This window comes from Streptopelia decaocto (assembly GCF_964273445.1).
Source record: "Streptopelia decaocto genome assembly, chromosome: 6".
In the NCBI taxonomy this organism is placed as follows: domain Eukaryota; kingdom Metazoa; phylum Chordata; class Aves; order Columbiformes; family Columbidae; genus Streptopelia; species Streptopelia decaocto.
This window is the reverse complement of record NC_138660.1, coordinates 32,686,744-32,703,738: the sequence shown is the minus strand read 5'-3', so window position 1 is coordinate 32,703,738 and position 16,995 is coordinate 32,686,744. Positions and strand designations below refer to the sequence as shown.

The following is a 16,995-nucleotide window of genomic DNA, read 5'->3' as shown; positions in this document are numbered from 1 at the left end:
ACAAGCCCCACAGTGCAGCGGGCAGGAGGAAGAGGAGGGAGGAGGCAGAGGAAAAGGAGGAGAAACCCGGCCGCCCCCGGGGGCAGAGCCAAGGTGGCTGCACGTGGTTGTGTGACCGAAACCGAGGGAAATTTCCACCCTCCCTACACAAAGGTATCGCCTCCGCATCCCCTCCCCCGGTGGCGAGGAGAAGCACCCTCTGCCCGCCCATCCACCGGCGCCTCTGGGCTGCGGGGCCCCTCTCCTTGCACCTCGCACTATTCCCGGGGAGCCTTGGCAGTGATTTAACGCCCTGATGCCCGGAGCTGCTTGGATTTATTTCTGCCCCCGCTTTTTTTTTTTTTTACGAGAGGGAGGGGATTTGTTACAATGTGGGCTGTTCCACATCCCAGAGAGTCCTGGATGTATCGCTGCCTGCTGGGTCAGAGCAAAATTGCCGAATGCCCTCTTGCTCCCGGCACAGCCTGTATGCAGCCCCCCGAGATGTGCTTATGGGATGAAACATGGCCATGAGGACAACAGGGGCTGAACCGTGGCCCTGCACTCGTCCCAGAGGCAAGAGCTTCCACAGAGGGAAACTAAGTGGAGGTGGAGACCCTCGAGGATTGGGCCCTGGAGCTGGCGTCCCCATCTCCTGGGAGATGACACAGCTTCTGAAAGCATCTTCTCTCCCCACTTTCCTCCCCCTCTTCCAGCACTTACCCTGCCGGAAGCAAATGCAACCTGACAGGGCTTGGCTGATCTGCTGAAATATTTATATATTCCCGCCTGGAACCACAGCAGCGGGATCGTCACACCCCCACACCCAGAGCTGTGAGGGGCCCAGGCAGCCACACCCCAATCTGGGGTCTTCCCACCCAGAGGTCTCCTTTCCTATTGAGCCCCCCAACACCCATGCGAAGATGCTCACTGACAAATCACTGCAGTGAGAGCTGGACCAGTATTTATTTCACTTGAGTTTTTCTCCCCCTTTTTTTTTTTTTTAGACAAATGGATAGAGTCAGGGTGTGATGTTTATGTGAGGGACATCCCAGGTCCTTTCTTTAATGACATCGCATTTGCTCCCCTAATTAGTTTCATCCCTGGGGAGGAAACCAGGACACCAGAACAGCTTTGGTGCTGCAGAAGCTGGCTTGTGTCCCCCTGACAGGTAGGCGCTGGTCCTGGGGAGGGTGGCAAGACGACAGCAGACATGTCCACAGGCTCCTTGTGCCAACCATGCACCTCTCTTGGGCAGGGGGTCAGCCTTTGGTGGGTCTCTCCGTCCCCTGATTGCCAGGATGATTGCAGGGCTGGGTCCCTTAGGTGTGTGCAGTAGGACCTGGGCACAAGAGCACCCAAGGGTGTGGGTTCAGGGTGATGCTGTGCACCCAGGCAGTGCCAGGGCACTGATGGGTCTTAATGACCCTGAGAAGTGTCACCTAGGACTCTCACCCATCCACCCCAGTGTGCGTCCCTTGGCAAACTCATACTGCTGCTACCAGCCCCAGGCACTGGCCAGACGACTCAAAGCCTGGGACAGCACCCAGGGGTTCGAGGGCCAGGCTAGCTAATGCATTTGTGCAAAGAGTGCAGGGTACTAGCAGCATAGGACACCCCAGCCTCCCACCAGACAGCTCATGTGGGGCCAGGCGGCCACCAGAGCCAAGGGCTGGCATCCCCTGATGCACGGTTTCTGGGACTTTGGGCTGGAGCTGGGACGTGGCTTCAGTACGAAGGATGGGACAGGAGCAGGACCCAGGGCAGTTTTAGGGGCAAGATCAGGAGCAGGGCCAGTGTCGAGGTCTGGTGCTGGGAAAGGGACAGGGGCTTTACCAGAGGCAGGGAAGGGCTGGGACAAGGGCAAGGCGGCGGGGCGGTGCCCCGGGGGGGCGGGCAGAGCCGGGGGGTGGGCAGGGCTGCGGGGCCGGGCACAGCCGGGGGGGCGGGCAGGACTGAGGGGCCGGGCACAGCCGGGGGGGCGGGCAGGGCTGCGGGGCCGGGCAGAGGCGGGGGGGCGGGCAGAGGCGGGGGGGCGGGCAGGGCTGCGGGGCCGGGCACAGCCGGGGGGGCGGGCAGGGCTGCGGGCCGGGCTCCGGCTGCCGCCTCCCCGGAGCGATCCCCGCCGCGCCCTCCCGGCCCCCAACTCCGCCACTCCGCTCCTCTCCTTTCCTCTTGCCCACCCTGCCCGAGCCCTCCTCGCTCTGCACAGCCCGTCCGTCCGTCTGTCCGGGGGCAGGTAGGGATTTGCCTTCCACGGGGCGTTCTTTTAAGGGCGGGGGCGGGCTCGGGGGAGCCCGGGACGGAGCCGCCGGTACCAGAGGGGCTGCCCTGCACCAGGTGGCCACACGCTGCCCCAGCCGGTTCCATCCTTGGGGCGGGTCCCCCACGCGTGGACTTGTGTGGTGGCAGGGAAGGGGACACAGTCCCTGCGACGAGGAGGCGGCTCCCAGTGCGGCATTACTCGGAACCAGCCTTGGGGCAGGAGGTGAGCACCCTCCAAATCCAGGGTAGCTCTGTAGAGCGTTGGCCACCCCAAGTCCCCATCCTGAGGGGCTCCCCCTGCGCCCTACCACCTCCCTGGGTGGGTGTTTCTGCGAGACTGCTGAGAGTTTTCTGTCCCTGACTGCCAGCCTGGGATGCTGCATAGCTTGGCAAGGGCTGGACTCTGCCGAAACAGGTCCCAAAGTGCTGTCCCCATGGCCCTGGCTCACAGGCAGGAATGCCCCAAAGGAGGCAGCTTGCCGAGCCCCCCACCTGCTGCTGCAGGGAGAGGTACACATGGGGATGGGTGATGGCAGTGACGCTGCACAGGCAGCTGGCTTTCAGGTGGTGGCCTTCAGGTGTCAGCATCCCACAGGGTCCTGCAGCTGTCAGTATGATGGTCATTTCTAAGCCCCAGCTCTGGGTGTGCCAGTCAGCAAGCACCCCCTGAGCAGCTCATTAGTGCACACAGCTGGGCAGATGTTGGGGGGAGGAAAGGGGCCCAGGCCTTGTTTCTGGAGGATACCTCCGAACTTCCTTGCAGTTGCACAAATCATCTCCTGGGAGCCCATTTCCCCAGCTGGGACTTTCCTATCCTTCCTCCAAAGTTGGGCTGATTCATCAGCAAATGCCCTGAGGAAGCATAGGATTCTCTACGGGTTGCTCCCCCTTCCCCACTGGAGCCGTCACCTCCCATCTCGTGGAGCTGGGTGAAGAGGAGTAGGTTTGTTTAGGTATCACCTTTGGAGCAACAGGGGCATTTATTGCCCATCTTCTCTCAGCAAGTCCCTCTGGGGTCTGGATGAAGCCTTATTGACCCATCCTGGGGAGGGGGTACCATTCCACCCTTCCTGCTGTATCTCAGCCCTGTGCAGCATCCTTCATCGGCCGCTGTGCTGCAGAGCGTCCCCACCCTGGTGCGGATGCTGCAAGGCCCCCCGGGAATGGCGCAGAGCCCCGCGCCGCAGGGCGTCCTCCCCAGGTTTGCAGCACTGTGAGCCCAGGGTAGATGGGGCAGCTTGGGGCTGTGATGTCTCTGGGGCTCCCATGGTGCTGGGGGTGTAGGCTGAAGCTGAGTGCTGCGGCCATGCGACATGGTGCAGGTGCCCCAGGCTTTCCTGACCTGCAGACATGGATGGTGCACGCCCTCTCTCCATCTTTATGAGAGGAGAGAACGTCTGTGCATCCCAAGGGATGCTGTAGCAAAGGACTGGCTGGTCCTGGTGGGAGATGCGCTGAACATGGCTGTGTGCTGGGGTCTTAGTTGGGCTGGGAGGTGCACAGGGGTCCCCGAGGGTGGATGAAATGGATAGCAGCACCTAGTGCAGACCAGCTCCGCTGTAAGCAAGCAGCCTGGGGGTGGAGACCTCCATGGAAGGTGAAGGCAGCACCCAAAATCTCTGTGACCTATTCCATGCTTTCTAGGAGCATGTCCATAGTGGCCTCTGGGAGATGCAAGAGGGAAGCCCCTGTCTGAGCTTGCTTTAAATGATGGCTGAGAAGGTGTAGCTCTGCCGTGAAGCTCAGGGCAGTCCCGTGCAGGTGCCGAAAGTGCTGCCAGACATTGCTGTGGTAAGTCAAGCGATGCTCAGCCCCTGTGCTGCCTGAGCCCTGGGTCCATGGGGCTGTTGTAGGAGGCTCCAGCCCAGGTTAGTGGGTACAAATATAACCCCTGGCTCCTTTCCCTTCTTTTTTCCATGGCCCCAAGAGAGTGTGGGCTTGTTTCAGTGCTGGAGCTGGCTCCCACCCACCTGTTGAACAGGCCTGTACGGCGAGGCTGGGATGCTGTGGGCACCACTGCATATGTGGTGTCCGTCCCATGGGGCAGAGCCTGGGGAGGGGGAACAAATGCCCCTCCGTGGGAAGGGAACACAGTCCAGGCAGCTGCTGGCGGCAGTAATGGCTGCTTCTTTGCCCTGCTAATTGGAGAGGCGAATTAATGGCACTATGACACAGCCAGCATCCCATGCGGTGCCCATCAGCTGTCCTTCCTGCATGGAGGCTGTGGGGATGCCAGAGATGTGTCCCAGGCTGGGGGACAGCATTTCCATCCCCAGGGTGGATCCTTCACAGAAATAGGTCCACTTTTTCATCAGGTTGGCAGGGAGGGTGAGTGCTAGCACCTGTCTGACTGCCTGCAGGGAAAACACAAGAAGAAAAACTCTTTTTAACACAGAGGTTCCTCCTTTGGGTGTCCCCAAGGGGCTGTTTTCTGTTAAGGAGGGAATGTGGATTTCCTAGTGTGCAGGTTCCCCTCATTTTGGGGAAATCCCATGGAGACTCAGTCAATGGGGAGCCTTTGACAGGAGCTACAGGTGGTTGGTGACTTCCTAAATGAAGAGAGCACTCATGAGTGCAAAAACCAAACACTTTCCACTGAAAATGGCAAAATGAAGTGCTTTGAGTTTTCCGCCTTATTTTTTTCAATTGCTTCCTGTCCTTGCTGATCCCCAGATTCTTGCCTGTCTGCGCAGGCTTTGCAACAAGACATGCAGAAGAGCAATGCCATTCCCCAGCTGTGGGGAATGTGTTTCCAGCCCCCTTTGGGCCAGCAGCAGCCTCTCACCAGGGTCTCACGGCGTGTGTCCCACCCGCCCTTACCAGGGCAGCGTTGGCATCGTGTCCACCAGCCTGGTGCATGCACACAGTGGAGAAACCCGGGGCCAACCAGAGGAGGAGAAAGAGGGTCCATCCACATACAAGGGCGACCAGCCATTGTCTCCCAGGAAGGGGTTAATCCTGGAGATCCAGATCTGGTATCCTATTGCTGGCTGCTTTGGGTAAAAGCTTTTTTGGCTCAGTTTCAAGGGCAGCGGCTGGAGGATGACTCATGCATCCCTGCCACCAAGGAGTAAACCCTCTTGTCCAGATTTTCTCAGCGCAAGGTGATGGTTTCCTGAAAATCCAAGTGCCCTGGGGTTTGGGAAAAGCTGCTTCCCAGCAGTGCCAGGACTGGCTTGTCCTTAGGGAACTGGTGGGGACAGTGGCATCTCTGGGATGGGTGCTAGGTGATGCTGAAGCACCTGCGCGAGTGTCCCTAGGATGGGGACCTGCAGTGGGCTGAGCAACCCACCAGCCTGCCCACACTTGGCTGGAGGTGGGAAGGGAGCAGAGTCTTTTCCTAAAAGCCACTATAAGATAATAACTTAAGCAACGCATTTGTAAACTTAAGCGATGTGCTGCTGCAAGTGGATGCAGCAAATGCTCTGCTTATTCTCGACGTTAGCGGCTGAGCTGCTGCTCAGGGAGGGGTTTCTCATCCGCAGCGTGCGGCTTTGCTGCATGCCTGGTTTGGGACTGTGTGTTCATAGCAAACATGGCATGAACACGAGGCTCATGGAAACAGCAAACCACAGCCGAGATGGGGCTGGGGGTGCTGCCGGGGTTCTCTGCCTTGAAACCTTGACCCTTGTGCAAACGCACCATGATGTGGGGTCTGCCCTCCCTGACTCCCCCCATGATGTGGTTACATGTTTCTGGTTGTGACATCTTTGCTCCATGCTCTCGTGAGGATTTTGGGGGCGGTTTGCTGGGCAGCCAAGCGCTTTGTGTGGCATAGGGGTGCATTATTTGGAGGACACTTTTTCACCAGCACAGCCTGACTCTTGTCCCTTTTGTCTGCAGAGAAGAGCTGTCCGGCCAGCTGCACCGTCACCTTCCCAAGGCTGCCAGATGTGCCCCCGCATCGCACTGTTCTGGGGACCGGTCCTGGGGGTAAGGAGGTGGGAACAGCCCTGCCGCAGGTCCAGGGCTGCCCAGGGGACTCCAGGTGTGACAGTGACGTGTCTCTCCCTGGCACAGGTCACACTGGCTGGTGGCCAGGCTGCACTGGACCGGCTCTGTGCTGCCAAGGGGTGGTGTGTGGCCACTCCATCCCCCCTTACCAGGTGATGTTAGGAAGCTGGATGATTTGTGATGAGATCCCCGCTGCCTGTTGTGCTCCTGAAATGATAAAAATGAGTTGTTTTGGTGATGAGGATGAGGGCATCCAAATTTCCGTGCCTGAAGCGAACATCTCTTCTCTTCCTCTGTGTTTTGGGAAAGCCCACGGCAGAGCCCCTCCCAGTGTGCAGGCAAAAAATGGAGGGTTCGGAAAAAGTTTCGAGGTTTCAGGGTGAAATTCTTTCATGCTAGGTAGCCTAATCCATCTCTGGAATGACCCTGCTTGGGGCAGGAGCTGGACCAGAGACCTCCAGAGATGCTCACAGCCTGACTCACTCCGTGCCTCTGGCATTCCTTCAAATACGGAAACAATTCCCTATTTAAAGGCTTTTATTTGACTGATAACATGAAGGCAAGGTTTTGGGGAGCTGTAGAGAGGAGAGGGGTGTCTGTGAAACCAAGCCCTCTCCTGTGACAGTGCAGCCCAATGGGGCAGGTGGGTCTCTCCGCTGTGCTTGCTGTGGCCACTCCGTGAAACCTCAGGGATCTTGGGAAGCTGCAAAGCCCAAAGCCAGCAGGCAAAATGCTTACATTTCTGACATCTCCTAGCTTTGAAGAAAGTTCTCCTAATCTGACTGTGTTGGGTGCTTTATGTCAGGGGAGGAGGATGCCTTGGGGATGCACGGGGTGGGCTTCTGGAGCTTGTGCAGAGACACATGAGGCTGTGATGGGGAGGATGGTGAGTGCATAGTGAGGTGCGGAGAAGCAGCTCCATAGCATCATCGGGTGTTAGTGCCCACTGAAAAATCCACCCGGGGGACATCTTCAGGTACCTTTCTTGTTTGGTTGCCTCTGTGACTCGGTTTCCCCACCTGGAAAATGTGTTAACCCCTCCTGGGAAATTTAGACCTAAGTGCATGGCAGGGGATGGATGAATGAGGGACCTGAAGTTGCCTGTTTTTACTGCTCAGCTTGGGTGGCCGTGGTCCACAGGGACATACCCCGATAGCTCACCCTCTCTCTCCCAGGACATTTCCTTGCGTGTGGACTCTGCGCCGGGGCTCTGGCTCCCCAGGTGAGTGTCAGAAGCAATGCTGTGCTGTGCTGACGTGTGTTACGCCTCAGCCAGCTCTTCACCGGGCTCTGCCGGCCACCCATGCTCCTCCACCAGAGGGCCAGGGTGCAAACCGTGCCCAGATACCACATGTCCTGGCCTGTACAGTCTCTGTCCTTGCCCTGGGTTGCAACCTTCTCCTTTCAAGTGTTTATGAGAGCTAACGTTACTGTCGTCAACAGCTCTCCCTGGCGCGGCTAGAAAACACCATAGAGTTTTGCAAGTGGAACTGACAGTATCTGGTGAGATGTTTCTCTCTTGCAAGCAGGCAGGAGTAGTTTTGCCAGCCCTTAAGCAAGGCAAGAGGAGCAATGATAAAGAAAGGATGGAAGAAAACAAAACAAAACAGCCCAAATGAAACAACCCAGAAGAATGGAGGATGGTACCACATTTGCTGACCTCCTTGCTCTCGGTTGCCTCTGAAGCAGAAGGAGAATGAATTGGAGGGTGCTGGCTGCTTGCAAATGGCCCCGGGATCAGGACCAGGCTGTACAGAGCCTGATGCCTCCTTGGGTTGACCTCTGCCATGGGTTTTTTTGGGCAGAAACACCCTTCTGAAAGGCACGGAATGGGCTTGGCCATAGGTGATGTCCTGGGTAGCTGCCGGTGCTCAGCTGCTGGGGCTCAGCTCTGGCTCCACTGCTTTGACATCGGTGCGTTATGTCACTCCTAATCCTTTTAGTGATGTCTGGGTTTTGGAGAAAGCATGTTTGGCTTTCTAAATCCCATCCTGGGGACCTAAACTAGCCCAATCCAGTGGACCTAATCCATCCATCCCCAAAGGCTAGCAAGGACCAGGGATTCCACTGCAGATGGTCTGTCTCATCCTGGTGGTGACTCCTAAGGCTTCCTAAGCCCACCAAGAATTTCTAATGTGCAGTGAAGCCTCAGTCCTTCATAGCAGAGGAGTGCTCTGGAAGTTTTAACACTCACCAGAGGTGCTTTTCCCCAAGGAGACACTAGGTGCCCTGTCCCCCTGGGTAGGGCTCTTATGATTTAGATTGCTGTGACCTAAATGAAATGCCTGCTTGTCCCAAAACCAGGTCTCCACTGGGTACCCAAGCCCCCAGCACTGCCTCCTCTGCACTCAGTGATGCTGCTGACCCTCTGTGCATGCTGGGTGCTTCTGGCATTTGCCAGAAGAGGGAGGAAAAGGCAAAAGGCTGAGCTTCCTCCCCTCACCAACTGATTTGTCCTCTAGGAGATTAGTCTCCTTCCCTGGCTTAGTGGGGGATTTGCAGCTGCTCCATCTGCTCAAGCCCAGCAGGTCAGCGGGTGCCGGAGAGGAGCGGAGGGAGCCCAACTGCTGTCACTGCTCCCGGGCATCGTGGGCAAAGCCACCCTTGGGTTTGCACCCCGAGCTGGGCGTTTTTGGCTATATCTGTCAGAAAGGAGCAAAAAGCTCCAGAGCTACGTGGGTGAAAATCCCACTTATGGTGTGGTTTAGACCTGAAGGGCGTTTGTTGATGGAGCTGATGAGAACTGTGTGGAGCAATGGCAAGGCTTTTTCAGCTGTTGTTGGCTGGTAGAAAAGCCTTGAGGATGTTCAAGGACCAACCCCTTCCAGCCAGGATGGTCCCAAGGAGATGATTGCCCTGTAAAAACCCTTTGGCCTTTGGGAAAGCAGGTGGGCAGGTGGGGAGGAAAGCACCTCAGTGCAGGGTTTCCCAGGTGAACTAACAATGTGCCTGCCAGGGCTTTGGGGGTAAATGGGAGGAGGTTTGGTAGCTTACAAGCACTTTTAGAGCCAGGTTTTCTGGAGGGGAAAACCGGGAGGTGATGGGCGATACAGGGCTCTCCTCTCTCCCGCTCCGTCGCTCCCGTCTCGTCACCAGGCGCCATTTGAAGGTGGTGGGTAGCAAAGAGACTGGAGGTAAGTTAGGGAAGAGCAGATGACAAGTGGGCTTACAGATACTGGATTTATAGGGACTGACTGAATTAGGTTTGTGGAAGTGGCGGGAGGGGCTGCTGGGTGGTGCTGAGGGCCAGGGCTTTGCCGAGTGCCATTCTGCTCCCGGCCGCGGGGACCGCCTGTGCCCGTGCCCAGAGCTCAGCCAGGAGCAGGTCTGGCGTGCTGCTGGACCCAGGAACATGCGCTCCCCATGCTGCTGCCTTCTCAGCAGGCATGGGGAGACCCCACCAGACGCCCCTCTGGGGATGCTCCTGGTGGGGCAGCTCTCAGAAAACACCAGTTTCTCTTCTAATGTGGCAGAAAATCACGTAGAGGGGAGCTCTGGGCAGCAGAGAAGAGATGCTGAGATGCCACTGCTGTCCCCATCCCACTCACCCACAGCTGCAGAGCCTGGGGGGGCACCAGTTTTGGCCCCCTGTCTCCATTCTCCTTCCCTTGCTGTTTCGCCAAGAATACCGATGGAGGCTGCCAGGTGTCAGCTCGGAAATCTTTTAACTTTACCTCATCTCCCCAAATGGACAATGTCTCCGCTCATTAGGTACCCGCCCAGGGGGCAGACGTCAGCTCCGCTCATGGCTTTTCTCAGCTCATCTCTGCCGAGACTCTTGATGGCTTCAGAGCGCTCAGGTCCCATCACGTCATGCTGGCTCCTGCCCACAGCGCTGGCCGCTCTGCCTGCCCGGCGGCCGCGCTGTCCCTGCAGCATCTCACCTGCGCCCCCCACACCTTGGGCTCACTGCCTCCCCCTCCTTAGGAGCGGGATTTTGAAGGGTGTTTTGTTAAAAGGCTGGAAAATAACGGGCACCGGTGGCACATGCATGGCGTGTGTGTGTGGGGAGCTGGAATCGGTGTTCCTTGCTCAGGCAGTGCCTGGGAGGCGAAGCCGTCGCTGAAGCCTGCCCTTTGAGGCTGATGCGTCCCGACAGCTTGTTCACTGGGACATTAAAATCATTGCCTCTGTCTGCGTAAAACACCCAGTAAGGCGGATGATGGGAACACAGGTCAGGGGAGGATCGTTCTCTCCCCTACACGATGAAAACCCCAAGCAGCAGAACAAAGCAGATCCCGGCCGCGCAGGGGCTGCTGCACCCCGACTGGGTGTGAACGGGGTCCCCTCCGACATGAAGGAATTTGGGGATGTGGTGGGAGAACATCCCCAGCCCATCTGGTGCATCCCTCACCAGCTGCACAGCATGTTTTCCCAGAGGGTTTGAGTTTTCCCTGGGGGGGTGCAGCAAAGCAAGAGGATATCTGCAAGCCCCCCGTGCTCTCTGCAGACCTTAGACCCCACAGATGCCCCATGGTCCCAGAAACAGGGCCAAGCAAGGTGTCCTCTGGGCACAGCCAGGTATTCACAGGTGAGGGGCAGCTGCTCACAAATGACTCCTTCAGCATCCTGGGTGACCCCTTGTGAACGTTGCTGACCCAATTTACTAATGGAACCTAGTCCATGAGAGCTAGCAGGCAAGCTGGCCTTGCAGGGATGCAGCCGTGCTCTCCACTGACATGGATCAGAAGATAGAAAGCTTTTGGCTTAAGTTTGCTGGTGTCTTTCTCCTGGCACCAGTCCATGTTTCACTAGAGAGAAACAACCAGGGAAAATGGTAACTGATTCCTCTGCTTGTACTACCAGAGCAGACACAAGGTGCAGGGGCTTTAGCTGTGCTGGAGAGAGGATTTAGGAGATGATGGTGAGGATGATAGTCTACTAGCAGACCAAAAAGTTGCTTGTCCATGAGCTTATGATGCTGCCTTTTAAGACAACTCCTGGCTGCCTTGTGTTGGTCACTGATGAGCAAGACCCCACTGTCGTGTGATGTGGGGACACAGGCAGCTGCCACAGCCAGTGACACTGGACGGCTGTGCCTGGCAGAGCTGTTCTGGAGACAGCCCTGCAGGTGCTGGGGGATGCTGAAAGCAGCTGTGGTCAAGACGCACATTGCAGTGCTGAGGTTGCTGCTCGGAGGCAGCTTTTGGAATACTTGAGGTGCACTCATACCCGTGCTGGAACTGAGGTTTGCCCCAAGCACAGCACCAATGCTCTGGGAAATGTAGGGATGTCCGTACTGGGAGGTGACCTGCACCTTTATGGCAGAAAACATGTGGGTTGTCTAAATTCATATGATGTGAATTGATCTATAACATAGTCTTATATACATATAATAAGTTAGCTAGTCTGTTGTAAGAGTAGGCCATGACAACAGTGGGAATGTGCTGCAGTGGAAAATTACAACGTGCTGAAGCAAGAACAAAGAACAAGGGACTTACTGTGATAAACAGGTGTCTTCTCCTTGCAACAGAGTATATCTTATGACCATGAAACTAGCAACTGTTAGCAACTATTAGCGATGGGAACGTAGCTTGTAAAACCTTCTCAGCCGAACTAACTTTGCAAAAAGTAACTAATCAGTATGTAACACGCTAGCCATAGACTATATAAGTGTGTAGCCTCTGATCAATAAATCGAACACTTGTTTGCATCAAACTGCGTTCCCGTCTCTCAATCGTGGCAAAAACACAAGTCAGGTGGCTAGACAAGTGTGTGGTTTGACTGAGCTGCTCCTGTGCATCTCAGGGGGCCGCAAGACATCCAAATAGCAGTTTTTGAGCCTGGCTTACAATTCTGTCTGCACCAAACATGCTTCCAGCATCCTGCATCCTTGTCTGAGCCCTCTTGTCCACATGTATTTTTATGGTCAGGGGTTTTCCTTCTTTTTCTCAACACAGGAATCAGTGTGTGCTAATCAGCATAAAAAAATTACCAAGTATTCCTCTGCTCAGGACTGTTTTACCCATGCTCTTCCCCATCCCCTGGGTTTCCCTCGGCCATGGTGGTGGTGCCGGGAGGATGCTCTTGTGAGTTCTCAGGTGGGGGTGCTGGCCGGGCACCCCAGGGTGCTGAGATGTTGTACTGTCTTCCAGGTCCTCCCCTGCCACTTCTGCTGCTGACCACCAGCCCTCTGCCCCACGGCCTCCCCAGCCTGTCCCCTCTGCTCCTCCAACGGTGAGTCGCAGTTTGGGTTTTTCATGCTTTTCAAATTTTTTTGGCCATTTGTTTGGGACCTGTTCTGCTTGTTGGGGACACCAGGTGGGGATGCAGTAGCTACCTTGGAAGACATGGCAGCCATTCAGAGAGACATATAAAATATTGAGAGAGAAAAAACATGAATTCTGAAGATAGCTGATCACTGAGAGAAGCTGTGCAATCTCCATCCTGGAAGCTTTTCAGGCCCCAAAGGGATAAAGCCTTGGGCAGCCTGCTCTGATCTTAGTGCTGATGTTGCTGTGAACAGCAACGCTTGACCTTGGGGGTCCCATGGGCTCCCCTCTTGCCAACGGACTCCTTCCCAGGTCACTGAGGATGAGCACGGTGGCTGCTACGTCACCATGAAGAGGAAGGTTTCCCCTTCTAACACACAAGCCGCCCTGGCATGTCAAGAGCAGCACCAAGTCTGAGCGACGAGTGGGGCCTGCAGCTCGCCCGTCCCACTACCCGAGGAATATTTTGGGCGGTGGAGAGGTTTTCCTGCCCTCTGGCACTCAGCTTATTAATGGCTCAGGCTGCTTGATTGATTTTATTGATGGGTAATGCATGCCCCAGTTAACTTATTGGGAGCAGCAGCAAAAATAAAGCAATAAAAATAACCCCGCGCCCATGTCATGAAAACGTGCTGGATGATTTCCATTGCTGTGGCGGTGTGATTTTTGGATGAAGGAGACCCCTGGCTCATGGTCTCCCTATGCGGGGCTGTTCCTGCAGCTGGGCCACTGGGCTGTGGTCACTTGGGGGGTATTGCTGGGGTCACATTCTGGAGATGTCCTCCTCCACAGCCTGACTCTTCGGATGTCTTCCCTTGGCCAGTAGATGCTGGGGCAGGACCTGTCCAAATCTGCTCTGAGTGCAGAGAAAAGTGTAGACAGGGCTTTGCTGCCTGCCCCGTGAAAAACCTGAAGGTAATGCTCCTGGTCATTTTGAGTCCCCCTACAATCCAAAACATGTTGTATTTCTCTCTGAAATACACTTTTCCTGGATGGTAAGCAGCCATTGGGTGTCCTTCCTCCATGCTGTACCTGATCTCTGCCGTGTCCTGGTCTGCAGGCTCGTGCCGCGGAGCCCCGGTTTCCACCCCGCGCTCAGCATGCCCTTTTCTGGTGCAACCGGACCCTCTGAGGAATCGCTCTGGAGCTCGAGCCCAGCCTGCAGGGTAAGGTAAGGTGAGCTCAGTCCCTTTCCAAATTCTAGCGGAGGGTCTTTGCAGCTGCACCGCAGTGTCCCTTAGGCTGTAAAACGCCTGCAGGGAGGATGGGGTTGGGCTCTGCAGGCAGAGGTGCTGCTGCACCGCTGGGACCCGGCGCTGCGAGAGGGGCTGCGCTGTGGTGTGGGCAAAAAAGGGAAGGGGGTTTTGCCCCCCGCACAGTGCAGTCCCACTAACAGGGACCCTGTGAGGTGTATTTTGCTGCGGGGGCCTCTCTCTGCAAAGGTCCTTCATCTGTGCAGGTCTCCTGTCCTGCCACCTCTGCCACCCACTTTCCGCCATGCTGGTCACAGGGGTCCATTAAAACCAGCTGCGGAGCCAAGCTGGGATGTGCATAGATGGGGTCATTTTCATCAGCCATTCTGCTTTTGTTACTAAAATAGATCTGCTTTGGCCTGGGGCCATCGCATTGTCCCAGGCATTGACTACTGCAAATGGACGGCGGGGCAACATTTTCCATTAGCAAAGAGGAGAACACGCATCTCTGAGTGAGAAGACAGCTCTGTAAAGCAGAAGTGTTACAGAGGCAGGCAAACCCACCTCTCTTCTCTCCCTTTGCTTTTGAAAGTGTTGCTAATCCTTGTTTTCTGTACCCAAAACCCTGGGAGAGACCGGCCAGAGCAACACCCTATACCTGCAACAAGATGGTGTGTTTTGGATAAGGGATGGAGGGTTTCTCAGAGGAGCTGCAGGTGACCCAGTAAAGGGCAGCCAGCGTAGAACTTGCCCAAAAACCTGCGAGGAGGCTTGTCCAAGGTCACTGGTGCTGTGGTGGGTAACAATTGTACCTGGTCTTGAGTGAGCATCATCTGAGGTCTCTGCTGTCACCATTTGGAGCTTCTGTGTGCTATGGTCAGCCTCTTACAAACACATCCATCCACTGAGAAGTTTCTTTTGGGGGTGGAGGGTGGCTTTGGCTTTCCTGCAAGTAGCTTGGAGGCCACGAGCTGAAGGAAGGATGCCCTTGAGAAGGCACCCTGGGAGGGCTCTGCCTTTTCCCTGATTTCTGGCATCCCCTTGAGCATGACAGTTCTTGAGGAAGGGCTTCCCGTACCCAACTTGAGGAAAATCAGGGCATGGCCTTGCTGAGGGCAATGAGTGTCCAGCCTGGGACCAAGTCCCCAAACTGTCATCCCACAAGGGCTCATAACCCCAATCTGCCCAGCAAGTGGGTTTTATTCTCTGGCTTTAGTGAAGAGGCTTTTCTGCATTAAGTGGTTATTAAAGCATTGTTTGGATGAACACGATGACACCCTGCAGCTCCTGCTTCCCTCCAGGAGGGTCTCCAGCCTGATTTTTCTGCCTTCCCACACTACTTCTTCAATGCCCCCTCCCTTCTCCTAAGCATGTGTCCTGGCCCCTCTCCCTCATCCACAGGCAGGAGAGGAGCCTGGTACCCAGCTCAGTGCAAGCCAGCAGCTTATGCCTCAAATTGCAAATTGCAAAATTTCATTTTAAATGCTAAGCCTCCTTCAAGGCTGTGTCTTGGACCTCTCACCCCATGGGATTTCATCCTTTGAACTGAGAAATGATCCTGTGCGTGTAGTACCATGACTATTTTGTAGAAAAACTACAGGTGCAGGAGACACCTGGAAGAGGACTCTGTTTTTGGAGACCACTTGGCACTGGGAAACTGCTGCTGCTCCATCTCACATCCAAGCAATGCGACAAGCAGTCACTGCTGATGCTGTGGACTGGAGATGCTGTGGGGCAAGTAGGGTGCTGGGGTGGGAAGTGTCCGTGCTGGCAAGGGGAAAACTGGCCACAGCGTGACATGGGGCTGCGGGGTGGTGGGGATGTGCCCGCCAGCGACAAACGATTTCCCAGTTTGACCCTTCTGCTTAATCTGAACTTGAAGGTGAATGAGCAAAGCTGGCGGCATCGATCCGGGATGCGGCTGACGAGCGCCATGCCCTGTGGAGAGCTCGGCCCGCAGCACCGGGTCCCTTTCCCACCGTTTTTTTCCTGCCTCCCCTTCACGCCTTTCCAAAGCCATCAGTCAGCGTGGGGTTCAGCACGGCCCCCCACGCCACCGACCTTGCTGGGGGCCAGGGAGATGCCATATAGGCGCTTGCAAAGAGCTGTACTGCTCTCTGATGGGCTTCTCCCAGCCACAGCTGCCTCTTCACTGCTGGTAAGCCGGGCATCTGCCTGCTGTCAGCTCGGGGGTACAGGGAGGCACATGCTAAAGGCGTCGGCACCAATAAAACCCACGCTGTGTGCCAGGAGGCACGTTTCTCGTAGGTAATGAAGTTGTCCTCCAAGCCACACACTGTCTTCCTGACGCAAGAACAAGCAGTGATGTGTTGATGATGTTTAATTCAGACTCAGCCTGCAGAGCAAAATGTAACTTGGAAGCATCTCCATGCTGCTCTTAAGCCTTTAGATAAAATGCTGTATGAACTCGCCAATTTTATTTCTTTGTTGTGTAACAAAACCTGAATATAGGTTGGAAACCTAGGACTTGCCTTGGCTAATACGTAGAAAGCTCTTTTAAGGGGAAAGAAAGGTGATGTGCCTTCCCTCAACATCTTCTGTGCTTTAGCCACAGATTTTCTGCAGCTGAAAATAACAAACCATTTTAATCTAAGTATTGCTTGTTCTGATCTTTTAATCCAGCTTGCTTTCTATCGACAGAGCAGCCTAAAATTATTTCTCTGCCTGCCTCTCTATTATATAATTATTCAGAAGATTACTGGGGAGCCAGATGTAGCTGGGCATCTCTGGGGAAGGATGAGGGGGCTGTGAACAGGGAGCTGCAGGGCTGGAAGATGGGGGGTTTCTTGTCTCCCTTTGCACGCTGGCCATCACAAAACACAGGAGGGGAGAGCAGTGAGCTGAGCACTTTTGGCTCTGCCCGTAGTTTGCATTTCAGTGTGGCAAGCTTGTCCCTCAGCTTGTATTTGTTGGAACAAAATGCCCCATTGTCTGGCTGGTGGGTGGAGAAGTGTGACCCCCTGAGCCAAAGGATTTCAGGTGAAGCTCTGCACTTCTCTACACTGTTTGGGGTCTTTTATGGCTGTATTTTTGTATTTGGCCTGGGGAAGGACCTGGAAATAGAGACTGTACTCCTGATGCCTCCTGTCCCCCTGCAGAGCTGTGGGTGGGGGAACAGCTGTGATGGAGAACGAGCGGCCAGGTTGGGATGTGGTGATAATGACCAGAAGGCATGGAGGTGGCCAGAGCTGTGCTTTCTCACCAGAGCCCAAGCTCAGCTGGTTCTTTGAGAAGCCTCAGGTGTTACCCTGAGATAAAAAGGGCTCAAGCCCTTGGATGATAGGGGACAGCTGCTCTGCAGAAGTAGCATTGCTGGAATTCAAGGGTGGATGCTAGAGGTATGTTCATCTGGGGCTTTCCACTGGCAGGGG

General features: G+C 55.5%; 1 protein-coding gene across 13 annotated transcripts in view; it reads left to right on the top strand.

Annotated features, from left to right (window-relative positions):
- The first annotated feature begins 50 nt into the window (after positions 1-50).
- PCBP3 (poly(rC) binding protein 3) overlaps positions 51-16,995 on the top strand; it is a 61,461-nt gene continuing 44,516 nt past the window's right edge. For 9 of the 13 annotated variants that reach the window (XM_082056408.1, XM_082056401.1, XM_082056413.1 and 6 more), the window contains exons 1-3: positions 6,135-6,177; positions 12,294-12,375; positions 13,471-13,576. In XM_082056408.1, coding sequence (XP_081912534.1) covers positions 13,511-13,576 — 66 coding nt within the window. In that variant the 5' untranslated portion in view covers positions 6,135-6,177; positions 12,294-12,375; positions 13,471-13,510. Of the gene's footprint in view, positions 154-1,074; positions 1,151-6,087; positions 6,178-12,293; positions 12,376-13,470; positions 13,587-16,995 lie in introns of those variants that run through there. The other 4 variants (XM_082056407.1, XM_082056410.1, XM_082056411.1 and 1 more) reach the window with 4 other exon arrangements.